Below are 14,172 nucleotides of genomic sequence, written 5' to 3'. Positions count from 1 at the left end.
CAGACACCGCTGGTCACAATCATTAAGCATCCATGTGCGGCCACTGCACTCTCCACTGTGGGTGATAATGCCTTCAATTACATTTTCCCGATAAATACATGTGATACTGTGGATGGAGGAATGGTAAATGCCAGCACCACTTCGGAAATGGAATGTCCCATCCATCTGCCCCAGTTATTCCCAGTTTATGTCTCCAGGGGTGGAGCAAACCTGTAGCCTTATGACCCATTCACACGGGCATATTTTCTGTCCATATTTTGTCCGTATTTTTTACTGACTGAATACCGACAGCACAAGCACCCACTGAATTGAATTGGTGTATTTAGACTTGTGTTTTTCACGTAGACTGATGTTGAGCGTAAAAAACCTCAGCGAGTTCTATTTTGGACTGTATTCACAGATCAAAATCGCAAATATGCATTAAAATCCATATTCACTGCATTTTTGGATTTTTTTGCGCACCCCATTTCCTGTTGGTTGTGACAAAGCTGACATTACTTGGGCCTTCTTGCATTTTTTCACAAGTGGGAAAAACAGATGACGTAAAATCAAAGACGTAAAAACACATGTAACATGCACGTACACATGCAGTGAAGAGTCTGCGTTTTTAACAGACCAAAATTGCATACACTCGTGTGATGAAGCCCTTACAGCCAAGCATGCGCATAAGGCTGTTTCTATGCATGCGCTCTGTAAACTACTATGGGGAGTGCATGTGAATTTTTTTCCTCATCAGAAATTACCCCTGGCTTTGACTAAGGGCAAAAATACATGGGCATATGCGTAACTACGCTCTATAATGGTGAGCCGGGGTTTTTCGTATTTTTCAGGCCATTCAAACGCCACGCCATAGCCTTATCTTGCCGTACTATTAATTGGCGAGAATACCGCTTATGAAAACGAAACCATTGAAATCAATAGTTTAATTTTGCCCCATCGTGCTGCCGTGATCATCACAGCCACATAATGGGACTAAATCACGCCCATCTGAAGAAGCCCTAATAACTTAGCTACTGTGATGTCTTTGTAGAAAGTGGGATCATCTCACATTGGCACCATTCCCTTCCCTATGGGTGGAGTAAATCTGTGCCCTCCTGCACAAACATCAACATTTTGCAAACAAGGAATGTGGGGATTGTCATTAGGACCATAACTTCCTTTTGTTTTTCAAAGGATATTGGGGATACAAACATGCATAGCTTCCTCCAGTCCTAGAGTTGGTGGTTCACTGACACAAGAAAGGGGCAATGCATGGCAATTTTTTCTACAGGATATAATGTTTGTAAATATAAACAATTTATTAACCCTTTCCAATCCACTGTCTGACCTCTGAAGACATTATGATTTAAGACTGTACAGCTCCGATGTTGGAAGACATCCGTCGGGGTTCTCTTACTCTATATTGCCAGGCTCTCTGCTGTCGAAGTAAGAAAAAGAGTAAGTCCCCTAGGAAAACCAGGATACAAATTGGATTGGAAAGGGTTAAAGTGCCCCTCCAGACTCCCCCTTATTAGGGCTCATTCCCTTCTGTGTAAATGTGGCAGTTGCTTGATAACCATCTTTTTCTCACTGATGGTTTAGTAATATGTACTTTCTAATCACTCTGCCTTTGCTGTAATGAAAATCAGTTCTCCATGCACTGACCTCCTGGTGAGTGTGTTGTGAGCTTGTGATTATATACAGCAGCCAATCAGAAGAGCCAGAGCTGCAGGTAGGGGCAAACAGCAGCAGTATGAACCAATAATGAGACAGGAGGTGTGTCTCAGACTACTGCAGACTTCTTGTAGACACTATAGATAAAATGTAGCCAATGATCCCAGCCCTGCCCTGCTAGAGCAAGATCTGAGGAAAATATATAGCAAGTAATCAGCCACTGTAGGTACTGGTTAACATATCACTTTTGAGCTCCTGATTGGAGGGTCGCATTAAAGGCCCTTTTACATGTAACGATTATTGTGTGAGCGACTGAACAAATTAACATTTTTGCATAAAATTCTGAGTATTTAAATGTACAGATAATTATAATCCTTTAAAATCCTCTCCATTTCCCTCATTAGCTAAAGTAAACACTGTATATGTTGTTTGCTCAGCTGGGCATGTGTTTATGTGAGAAATCTCTGGCTTGCAGGTTTTTAATTAGTGGAAAGAAAGGCCATTGCCTTCTCCTGGCATGAGTAAACAAGTAGTCATTGTGTTTAGCAGGGTAAACAAAGACCCCTCCACTCAAGTTCTTCAGGCTTTCAAACGGCTTAACGAATGCCATTCAAACTAAGCGAAAAGCAAACAAACTAATGACCATTTTTATGCAGGCTGAAACTCAGTGATAAATGACAAATTAACAAACAGTGCACTATAGCCGCCGGTTTACACATAAGGAATTATCACTCACTTTAGCTCATTTGAACAAATATTGAGTGATAATCATTGCGTGTAAAAGGGCCTTGAGTGATAAACCGACAGTTTCCAAACATTTGACTAATTAGTATTGATATAACACTTACGGCAGTTGCGTTCATCTGATCCATCTGTGCAGTCCTTCATTCGGTCACATTTATAAGCCCCTGGGATACACTGACCACTAAAGCATGTGAACTGCTGAGCAGAGCAAGTTCTCCCAGCTGAAAAATGAAACCAATTAATTGCATGCTGTTCTGTAGAAAGTGTTTATCAGCCTTGAAGTAAAAATTCTGAACAATTGTATAGAACAAAAATTAAGAAACTTAACGTGTAAGCAGAATGCTAATTTATGCAAATTTTAGCTAATTATCTCATAAATAATACAGACGTCCATCGACTTCTATGTTGCCAATATAAATAGTTTTCTCATCAAAGGAAAAGGGGGTGGGTGCTGTTAATGTGTATAAATCGTGTACATGGAAATTGGATATGTCCATAGGGATCTATGAACATTTATGTACTGCGTCTATATGGAAGGGAAATTTGCAGGGCACCCCCCACCCCACCTAGAATAAATATGCTATTATATATGCATTAACAGCAAATTACTCACTCGAGACATCATAGACATATGGGAAAACACGAAAAGCAATAGAAAAACAGACCAAAAGATACTATCTGAGAAACTTACGACAGTGCTGCTCATCAGAGCCATCGTTACAGTCTTCTTCGTCATCACAGACCCAGGATTGAACGATGCATTCACCATCTCCACACCGAAACTGAGTCGCCGCACAGGATCGTGGAGCTGATATCATAGGAAGAGAATTAATAGCAATTAGGTAATCTCTTATGAAGATATTTCCCCCCCCCCCCCGATTATTTCCTACCCAAGTCAAGTTAACTTCGCTTAGTAGTACACTTGATGATGTGAAAACAGCAAAAGACATCACTACTAGACCTTGCACACATATATTTCTATAGGTACAGCTTCAGTATATAGGCAACTCATGGCATGAAGTGACTGTTGCCAACCTCTTACAACCTTGACCAAGAGTTGGCTCGTATCAATACAAACTAATTTTCGAAGAAGCAACAAATTTGGTTGCATGGTATTTTTAATCTACTTTTGCCTGTTTGCCCTAAATTTACAGCAGTTGATACCACCACTGTGCACAGTAATCCTTCGTTAAGTCGAATTGAAGAATCTATCAAAAGTAGTGATGGTCATTTTAATGCCCAGTGGTGTCCATATGCTCCCTAGGAGCCAGTGACGTCTGCTTCTAGAGACATGAAAGGTTATAGTTATGCTTCAGTAATGTCATCACCCATGAATGAACAGGTTATATACGATTGGACAATAAGCAAAGCAAAATGGGCAATTGTCCAGGGGTCTCCACCACCAAGAGGCCTTTTCCTTACAGTTTCCTCTAAAACATCCCAAACAATTATAGCAGTAAGGCATAAGAGTATTATGGCTTTATATGATTCTGAGCTTGTGAAGAGCCATAATATGACCATGTGCATGAGATCTAAGGAGTGTTGTATCCTACTGAGCGGCAAGGAGTCTCAAGCATTCTTCTAATGCCCAACTGCTCTGTGTAGCTTTGACTTTATGTTCTACATGTATTTAAGGTCCTCTATATACATTATGCTGTAATCGTGTAGATCTGCTGATTTTGGTGAGACTGTACCTCTGTTAAATTTGGGAAAGAAGAATGGGGTACATTGAATTTTAATACCCGATCCTTTTGTTTACCCTGGGGATGAACCATCACCAGAGCAGTCTGGCTGTAGCTTACCTCCCTCTTCCTATGTAAAACATGAACGTTTGGACTGAAAGGTCCAGTGTCTGACAGACCCAACCCCTGCTAAGGTATAGACTGAGGGGTATCTAAGGTATTGGGCTTTGTTGGTGAAAGGCCTCCCCTCCATGCACCTATTGCAGCCAAGTTGGAAACACCTCCCATTACCACCATGACTGGGCTGTTTCCGGCAGCATACTAGGTGAGCGCCTTCTGGTGCTGTGCATTAAACTGTGACTGTACACATTTGGCTGCAGTGTAGCATGTGGGAGAAGAATTTGGACACACCATCATGGATCATACTCAAAACTGGAATATTTAATTGGCCCGGAAGAACAAGTGGCAACAGTCTCTGTAAAGCACTGCAGAGAGCGGCAGGTGGCCATGTGAACACCCTCTTCAATTTTTATATATATATATATATATATATATATATATATATATATATATAATATATATAGTAACATACCCCTAATAAACTACAGAAAAACAAATATGCTCATCAACAATTAACACCCGTCTTACAGGCCAAGGCAAGCTTTTATGTGTGTGGGGGAGACAGAAGAAATAATTGAAAGTCAAAATCTTATGAAGGTGTATGGGTACCTATAGTTAATTTAATTAAAGTGCCTGACATTTGTTTCAAAGGTTATTGCTCCTGTGCTTTCACACAGCAGTGATAATAGCTCATTGAATGGTGGTGGGCGCACCAGAGATATCTTCCGGCTGCCCATCTCCATCCAAAGTAAACAGGCAGTCGTTCATTGATGAATGACTGCCTGTTTACAAGGGCCAATCATCATTAGATTTTTATGCCTATATAAACTGAATGACAAACGATAAGCGAACATATTATCGTTCAGTCGCTGGCTGAGTTTGCACTAAACAATTATCGTTCAGTTTCACACGATCCAGCAATTAACTGAATGATAATCGTCCCGTGTAGAAAGGCCTTTAGGCTGGAATATCCATTCAATTATCTGCTACCTCAATCCTCTTCCCTGTTTGCAAGCATTCTATTCCCTTCTCTTCGGTCCTGCAGTTACATGGCAGATTCTCTAGCATCGCACAGCTCCTTTGCCATCTCAACTCCTCCTTAATAAACTTTTCTCAATCAGACCGTTGTCAATTTGGCAAAAGTTCTTGCCACTTTTGAGTCTTGGCCTCCCTTGAGAGTCAACAGAAATTCGGAGAGGAATTCTTGCTGCACTTCTGTACCCAGCAATGCTGCTTACCTACTTTGGTAAGCCTTTTATCAAGTAGAATCTGTCATGTGATAATAGTGTGTCTTTGTGCTGCCCCATTGCAGCCAAGTGTGAATTTGGCCTAACACAGTCGGTTGTTTGTTCATTACAAGAATCTGTTCATTATGAAGTACTAAGCAACTGCAAAAGCATCCCTTTGAAGGTATTAGAAGTCAACTCTGACATCCAGAATCTGTTCTTTGACTTTGCTCCATTATACATTTCCACTTTCCAATGTTGCTTTTTTGACTTCTATAAGTAGGTACAAAGTACCAGTAATTCTTTAACAAATGCAATGTTACTTCCAATCGCCCCAAAAATCAAAGAGCCACTAGTAGAAATAAGAACCCAAGTCCTGGTCTTCTGTCGGGCTGTTCAAAATTCTGTTCAGTTCACTCCGTTCCCACAGGAGTTGTCAACCAGCTTTCCCTGACTCCTGAATGAATGCACAACGAAGCAGCTTTGCTCTTTAGGGGTCTTAGTCAGTAGGGTGGTTGGATGGTAATAAGGTTTAGCAGGAACAAGTTACAGATTAGACTTACGACAGCCAAATTCATCCGAGTTATCAGGACAGTCTGCAGACCCATCACACCGCCAGCTTAATGGAATACAACGGCCACTGGAACACCGGAAATCACTTGATGTACATCCTAGAAGACAGAAACATGGAGTTGTCACCTTTAGTAACATCTTCTGGTTTCTTTAAAGGGAACCTGTTACCAACGATAAGTGCCAGAAACTAAGTTATGGAGTCTTTTCATACTCACCCGGTACTCCATTCCTACGGTGTTCCCTGCCATAGTTAATGCACGCACAACAGCTTGACTCTTTTCAGAAGGGAGTGCACATGCATTCCCATTAACTTTTTTGGAAGTGTACATTCTTAAAAGCGACAAGCTTGCTGTGCACATGCTGATTATGCTGGGGGACAAAACAGGAACAAGGGGATGGGTAAGTATTGGACAAAGCTCCCCGGACTCCACATCGCCCAAATTATTAGCACCATTATATTAGTTCATAGTACTCATAGATGGTGACGAGTTTTCTTTAAAATGAATGCACTTTATTGAAGAGATGCTAACGCCACACTTAAAGAGGTTGTCCAGCTTTAAACTACTGATGCTCTATCTTCAGGATAAGTTATCCATAATAGATCAGCGGGGTCAATTTCCCATGAGCCCTGCCAATCACCTATTCACAAGACCACTGAACTGATTTCTGCAGGAAACAGATAGCTCTGTTCACATTGCAGTGACCAGGCTTGATATTGCAAGTTAAGTTATCATTGGTTTCAATGGGCACTTGACCTGCATTACCAAACCAGACCACTGCAGCGGGAATGGAGCTGTCTGCTTCCTGCAGAGATTAGCTCAGTGCACACACACACACTGGCATAGGGAATACTTGATCGGTGGTGTCCCTTGTGACATACCTCCGTCAATTTACTATTAATGACCTATCCTGAGGATAAGCCTTAATTAGTTAACAACTGGACAACCCCTTTTATTTCCCCTGTATTTGAATCCAGTTGATGCAGTCTATTTTTACAAGCTAACAGCTATGTCTGGCTGCAAAGACATTGACTCTAGTGTTCTTTAATGGTATTACTGACAGTTAGTCCAGAAATGTCTGCCTCCATAATTATTACATTCTTTCCTACATTTCCAGTCCTGAGAAACATCTACATGTACATTATATAAGAGAATCATTAGAACAGCTTATATTATTAGGGTGCACAGCTGAGGTCTGTGATTGGCTGCAGAGAGCCTTAAACATTTTCTTATGCAGGGTGAAGGGAGTTTGTAAACCGAACTCCAAATATTTTTCTGCATGGCCAGTTGGTTAAAAAAAACAAAAAACGGAGAATTCATATAAGGAGGTTTTCTGGGACTTCAATATTGGTGACATATCCTCAGCTTAAATCATTAATGCCAGATTGTGGGGGTCCACTGCTCAGGACTCACATTGATCAACTGTCTGAAGTGTCCGTAGACTTGGGTGAGTGCCTCTGTCACTTCATTGCATACCAAGAACAGCACTGTACATTTCATAGTAGCGGTGCCTGGTATTGCAGCTCAGTCCCATTTACTTGAACAGAACTGAGCTGCTCTCATGCCATGTGACCGGGGGATGTGAAGTCACATGCCTGAGAAGAGGTAAGGTGACCAGACGTCCCGCTTTCCGCCGGGACCCCAGTGGGACAGCCATTCGTCTCGCTTTCAGGACATTTGTCCCACTTTCGGTATGTTTGGTCACCATTAAAGTGATTAGCAGCCGGGGTGCCGCAGCTCCCGAGCTGGTAATTACTTTACAGAGCCGTGGCCGGATGCACACATGGCCGGCAGTGTGTGCATCCAGGATATTCCTCCCCGACCTCTTTTCCTTAGTTCCACAGGAGAAGAGGAGAGGGGAGGAGACGCTGCTGCGGGTACACACACTTATGCCCACAGCAGCGCTGAGAAGAGCTGAAGACCAGGAGGAGGATAAGTATATGGGGGGCTCTGTTTCTACTGGGACCAATGTAGGGGGTCACTGTTACTACTGGGGTCAATATAGGGGACACTATTAGTAATAGTTTCCCCTATATCAGCCTCAGAAGTAATAGTATTATTACTGGGGCCACAGTGGGGGTCACTATTACCACTGGGGCCTTAGTGGGGGTCACTATTACTAGTGAGTTCACTGTGGAGGTGACCATTACTACTGGGGCCACTGTAGGCCTCACTATTACTACTGGGGCCACTCTGCACATGGCAGCATACCTCAAGCTGACTTAGGATATGTTTACATGTGGTGGAAATGCTGCAGAATGTCCGCAGCAGAAATTTCTGCAGCAAATTCCGCATCCAAAAAAACTGTCGAAATCCATACCATTGGTACGGATTCTGACCGAAAATCAGCTGCGTACCCGCAGCTGATTTCATACTATGTGGTGCTGTCCTTCACCTCCTCCAAAGGCTTCCCGCTGTCAGCGCTCCCTGGCTTTCAGTTCCCAGCAGCTTGGTCAGGTGAGGCCACTACAGGCCGCTAGAAACCAGAAGCCAGGGGGCGCTGACAGCGGGAAGCCTTTGGAGGAGGTGGAAGGAAGCGCCGCATAGTATGAAATCAGTTGCCGGTATGCAGCTGATTTTCAGTCAAAATCCGCACCAATCGTTTTTACTGTTTATTGGATTCAGAAATGCTACATTGTTAGCTCCCTGTCTTTTTTGAAACGGCCCTGTGCATTTTATAATGATGGAGGTAAAATTATATGTCATGAAAAGCCTCGCCCCTGACAACACCTCTCTGTCTTACTTTGACCTTCGGAAAATCTGTACACCTTAGAAGAGGTCACCTGTGTACTTCAGCCTCTTCAATCAACTGATCTGTGCGGTCCCTAACAGCAGGTCCCCACTGATCTAAGAGGCCATCACTACTGTAGTCCAAGAAAACACATTTAATTAACATGTTGGAAGGATGGAGACTATTTTCACTTTCACTAACTCCCCTACTTGTCTAGGCAGTTTTGAAAAGTGTCAAGTAACGAAAAAAGTTGCTAATTTTTGTACAAATATGGTATTCGCCACAACTGCCCCAAAACTGGTTTAAATCGAAGGATAGCTTTGGTTCATTATATGCAAAGTAGTCAAATATCATTTTTGATCAGCCAACAATACCAAACACACCATTTCAGACGTGCCGAGCGCCAGAAAAACGGTCATCTTTTCAGAAAACACCAATCAGGTGTCTATTGCATAAATGGTGATAATCTTCCAATCTAATGTGTTTGGGCAGCTTCAGTAAATGTTCATGAGATGCAGCAGAGGAAGTGAAACATCTCAGCAGTGCATGCACATATAGGCATTTAGATCTTGCCCGTGTGTGCCTATGGGTGGCAGCGAGCTGGCGGCTCCTGTGATTATACAGTATTACTAAGGTCAGGCCTGACTTGTCTGATCCTTTGATTATGTCATTGAGGACAAGGCCGGATGGCACAGAGATAGTGTCAGAATATGACGATGGAATAGGGCAAAGAGAGGAAACAGGCATACTATACTGCGGGGATGTATAAGTTACCCAGCAGAATCGGGTAGTGATATGATCCACAAAGTTTGTGTTCTAATACATCTACCATTCATGCAGGCACCTGATAGCATAAATTACTTTACTCCATTCCCCCCAATATTCTACTGATATTGGCCATAGCTACATGAGACCTATGCAGTTGCACATGGCGACAAGCACTAGTTTGTAAGGGAAGGGAGCACCAGGCTGATGTAGGCTTGAGGTCATCGCCACCCTTAGCTCTGCCAAGCTGGATGATTTTCTTCCTCCTCCACTCGGCAGCGTCTTGTGCAGCTGCACGAATCATCATGCTCCTGTGTCCTTGTTTCCCTGCTCTTGCTATGTCTCCTTCATTCCCATTCTGAGGTGCTGCTTTCAGCCCATCTGCACCGATGTAGCATAATCATTTAGTAAAGGTACTTTATATATGTACTCAGCTTGGTTCTCTGGCTGTATTTTTGTTATGAACTTGGCTCTGGTATTACATCTATGTATTGAGCTTGGTTCTGGTGCTGTGTTTATGTTATAACCTTGGTTGTGGGGCTGTATTTATGTTATGAATTTGTTTCTCTTGGTGTATATATATTATGACCTTGGTTCTGGTGCTGCATTTATGTCATGGGTTTGGTTCTGGTAGTGTATATATGTGCTGAGCTTGGTTCTAGTATTGCATCTATGTACTGAGGTTGGTTTGTGCTGTATTTGTTATGAGCTTCGTTCTCAGGCAGTATTTATGCCCTGAGCTTGATTTTGGTGCAGTATTTCGTAAGAGCTTGGTCCTGGGGTTGTATTTATGTTAGGGCCATGGCTGTGGGACTGTATTTATGTTGTGAACTTCATTCTAGTGCAGTATTTATGTTATAAGCTTGGTTCTGGTGCAGTATTTATGTACTGAGCTTGGTTCTGGTGCAGTATTTATGTACTGAGCTTGGTTCTGTTAAAGTATTTATTCGCTGAGCTGTCCTGGTGTGGGTTAGCTGCTATCTCCCTGCTTTCTGCACTAGCAGAATACAGACAGACTGCCTATCAGTGCAATATAAATATTTTTTTTTCATGACAGGTGAGGCAAAAAAATCTGCACAGGGTGATATCTAACTCAAAGTGCCACTCCAGTGAGTTTTAAAATTAATTCATTATGTAGCTACCCCCCAGTATATATAAATCAACTAGTATTAGATTAATTAGTTATTTCTCTCTATATGAAACTCTAGGCCTCTTTTTCCTCAGATGGTCATGTGATCCCAGTTCTGACCAGATGACAGCTATTTGAAGTTATAGGTTTGCTTCCTGGCCAATGTCTCAGTCTGTCTGATGTTGTTACACAGGACCTGGTTGCATGGGGGCACAGGCATTCCTATCACAGTTACTGACGATGATCACACAGCTCCTGTCACACAGTTATAATAGAGGAGATTACAGCTCATCCTCCTGACTGTATACTTATGGGCTGTAACTTATTTAGAAGACTATAGGAGCTAATGATAATTAAATTGCCCCACTTCCTTCAGAAAGAAATGTTATAGCTCTACTGATGTGTCGTAGGATAGATGTGAATGTGAAGTCAAAATCTTTCAGCATTAAGATAGTGGCTATAAAGGGTCCGCACTGTAGGGAAGTGGCTGGAATATATAGAAGAGACCTCTAGAGTGTGACTGGCAATGAGTTAGTGGCAGGGATGGAAAAATGTGTTTTCACTGGAGTTGCCCTTTAAGGCAGGTACTGATGCTACTACTTATCCATTGCACTGGAACGATGACAGAAATGAAGCCCCAATTTTGCAAACACTTTATAGAAAGTATTACATAATCACATACATAGCAGTTCCCTAATGGAAGGTTATATTGTAATTGATCCTTCTGACATGGCAACATTGTAATATATTATATATGCAAATCTTCATATCTCTTGAGGTATTATTGGGTGATTCCTATGGCTAAAGGCAGGTTCCTCAATAGTTACAGCAGTACTTAGCATCCTAGGTTGCAGCACTAGGATCCTAGGTTTGAATCCAATTAGGACTTCATATGTTCTCTTTATATTGTTTGCATGGGATTCCTGCGGTAGCGCATGTACGAGACATGGAAATGGTGACGGGCTGAATGGAGTGCTGGCAATCTCTGCACAGCACTGCAGAATATATTGGTGTTACTGGAAGCAATTGGAAATCAAAACTAATATATATATATATATATATATATATATATAATTTTATTACATTCCCTTTCCAATTGCTTCTAGCAGCACCATTATATTCTGCAGTGCTGTACAGAGATTGTCAGCTGACAAAATTGCTGAATTGCTATTTTTGCACTTTCCAAGTGGCATGTGGTTTATAACAAAGTTTATAAGTTTCATCTAACTTTGCTCAATGTCTAGTTTCCTATACCATATAAATCATGACTGCAGCCCCATCTCTGCTCTCACTGCATTTATGCAGCAGTTAAATCACTGAATAGGAAGCTAAAGCATGTCAGCGCTATGTATTGACCTGCAAGGTGCTAAAAGCTTGTTTCTCCATGTACTTCAAGTATCCGATTGCCTAGCAGTGACATCCTGATTTATAATGTATGTTGCAAGTGGTCAGAAATTTCCTTTGGGCTAATGGTGGTACAGGGTGGTACAGAAGTATGTGTCCACCCAAATACCTTCTATGGAATAATGTATGGTGGAGATTGGTGGTGCAGGTCTGGGGTTGGTGGTGCAGGGCTCTTATCAAACCACCTTTACAGCACAACAGCCTCCCTAGCAGAAAACACTTTCAAGGAATGTACAAATGCAGCCTGGAATCCCTGAGCTCTATCAGCGAGCAGAGCCGGACAAGATTAGAGGCTTTCTTAAGCCTGTCGATTAAAAAATACACTGATAAATGTTTAATTAAAGTGAACTTAACACTTTCCAAGAGCTGTAATTATATGTGATATAGACATCAAACAAAGCTAATAGCATTATAGAAAAGCGCAATAAAATGAAATAGAAAAGGATTTTAAAATATGATTTAATATATAATTACTATATATATATATAATGTTTTATCATCACCTGACTTATTTTAGGCAAAGAATTTAGATATAGCTAAGATAAAGTATGAAGATAGATAGATACAATTATATTGTTTTATATACATACTATATTGTACACATTGACAAAGAAAATGCACCAAGGAGCTGTTGGAACCAAATGAAACATTATATGTGTGATTATAATGCTACGTAAGTGATTATAATATTAGAGCAAGACAATAAGTTTATTGAAGAAAACTGTACATCTCCAGCTGATGAGATATGGTTGGGCATGAAGCCACAGGCACATTCCTGCGGCACATCTGCCCACAGATGTTGCAACTGAGCCTCTACTCTTGTAGACTGCCAAAGCTGCCATCTATAAATGCTAGACTGGATTTAAATCTACTAACTGGGTAGGCCACGGAAGTGTCCTGCCAAGCATGAGCCTGCTGGAAAATGCCTCTTGGGAACACATGTGGCTGCAGAATGTCCTGACAGCTCAAGATATTGCTGAGCTGCCATTGTCCCCACTAGGGGTGACGAACTGTCATGAGCCATGGTGTCTGTAAACGAACTGGGGACCTCCTGCACTCCAGTCGGTACTCTCACTACTGAGCCATCCAGCCTGTGGCCAGTTTCCACTGCATGACTCTCAGCCTTGTTCCCTGATCACAGTTATCTAGTTCCTGCTTCCTGGTCTTGACCCTCTGTTCCTGATTAGGCTCATTATAAAAAGCTGACCCTACCCCTGCACCAGCATGTGATTATTGTACTCCACTAGCCATTGATCAAGCTCAACGTCCACCTGCTCTTCTGCTATACAACTGAGACCTTCTGACAACACTACCCGCCTCCTCAAGTTGTACTGAAAAACTGAGACTTTCGGATACTGACCTATGGCTTCCCCCCTGACCATGCGACCCACCTCCTCCATTTGTACTACAAACAAGACCTCCCATTGCTGACTCCTGGTTCCTTACTACTCTCTCCAGACCTGCGGGTACTATACCTGAGGCTTCAACCCAGTGCCTGAAACCGCTACAGATGGTTACCTAGATCATCACACCAGCAAAGGCAGAATTGAAGTGCTCACCTTAAGGCCTCCATACTCAAACATGATCGTTGTCAGTTCCCAAACAATACCTGGATTTGTCACAAAAGATGATATGGTTCCAGTCCGTGGCCGTCCATGCTTCTCATTTACAACACCAGTGCAAAGGCAACAGTGTTGGGGTGTTAATAGCAGAACACTAATGTACGCAGTGACACCAAATCTCCTTCTGCTAAGTGCTTGAAAAGGGTCCGGGCAGAGACAGGCGTCTGTAATGAAGGTGTCGTCTGTGTCTGGATGGTGGACAATGAAACTGTTGGATCTGCTCATCCTTGTTGGTGGATCATATGATCCTCTCCACTGGTAATCTTTCTGGGCAATCTGGAGCCCGTTTGCCATGTTTGCATTCCCTCACATAACCACTGCCCACAACACTTACTAACAGCTTTGTCAGAACGACCTAAATGGTAGGCAAATTGTGGAAATGACCATCCTGCATCTCTCATTCCAATGATGCCCCTCTCTCAAAGTCTATAAACTGGGCAAAATGCCTTCCAATGCGTCAACAATCTCTCAACAAGAGGTACATTAGACAAAAGTAGTCTTTTTTTCAAGGGCAACAGGGAAAA

At 42.2% G+C, this 14,172-nt stretch overlaps 1 protein-coding gene across 1 annotated transcript in view; it reads right to left on the bottom strand.

Moving 5' to 3' along the window:
- The window catches only part of LRP2 (LDL receptor related protein 2), a 211,957-nt gene extending 198,015 nt beyond the window's left edge, over positions 1 to 13,942 (bottom strand). Inside the window, exons 1-4 of the mRNA XM_066577806.1 lie at positions 13,636 to 13,942; positions 5,989 to 6,096; positions 3,089 to 3,205; positions 2,502 to 2,618 (exon numbers count right to left, since the gene is read on the bottom strand). Of these exons, the coding sequence (XP_066433903.1) occupies positions 2,502 to 2,618; positions 3,089 to 3,205; positions 5,989 to 6,096; positions 13,636 to 13,942 (649 nt within the window). The remainder of the gene's footprint in view (positions 1 to 2,501; positions 2,619 to 3,088; positions 3,206 to 5,988; positions 6,097 to 13,635) is intronic.
- Positions 13,943 to 14,172: the final 230 nt, after the last annotated feature.

Source organism: Eleutherodactylus coqui, chromosome 8 (assembly GCF_035609145.1).
Source record: "Eleutherodactylus coqui strain aEleCoq1 chromosome 8, aEleCoq1.hap1, whole genome shotgun sequence".
NCBI lineage: Eukaryota > Metazoa > Chordata > Amphibia > Anura > Eleutherodactylidae > Eleutherodactylus > Eleutherodactylus coqui.
The sequence above is the reverse complement of the archived record's forward strand: the minus strand, read 5'-3'. Positions and strand labels throughout refer to the sequence as shown.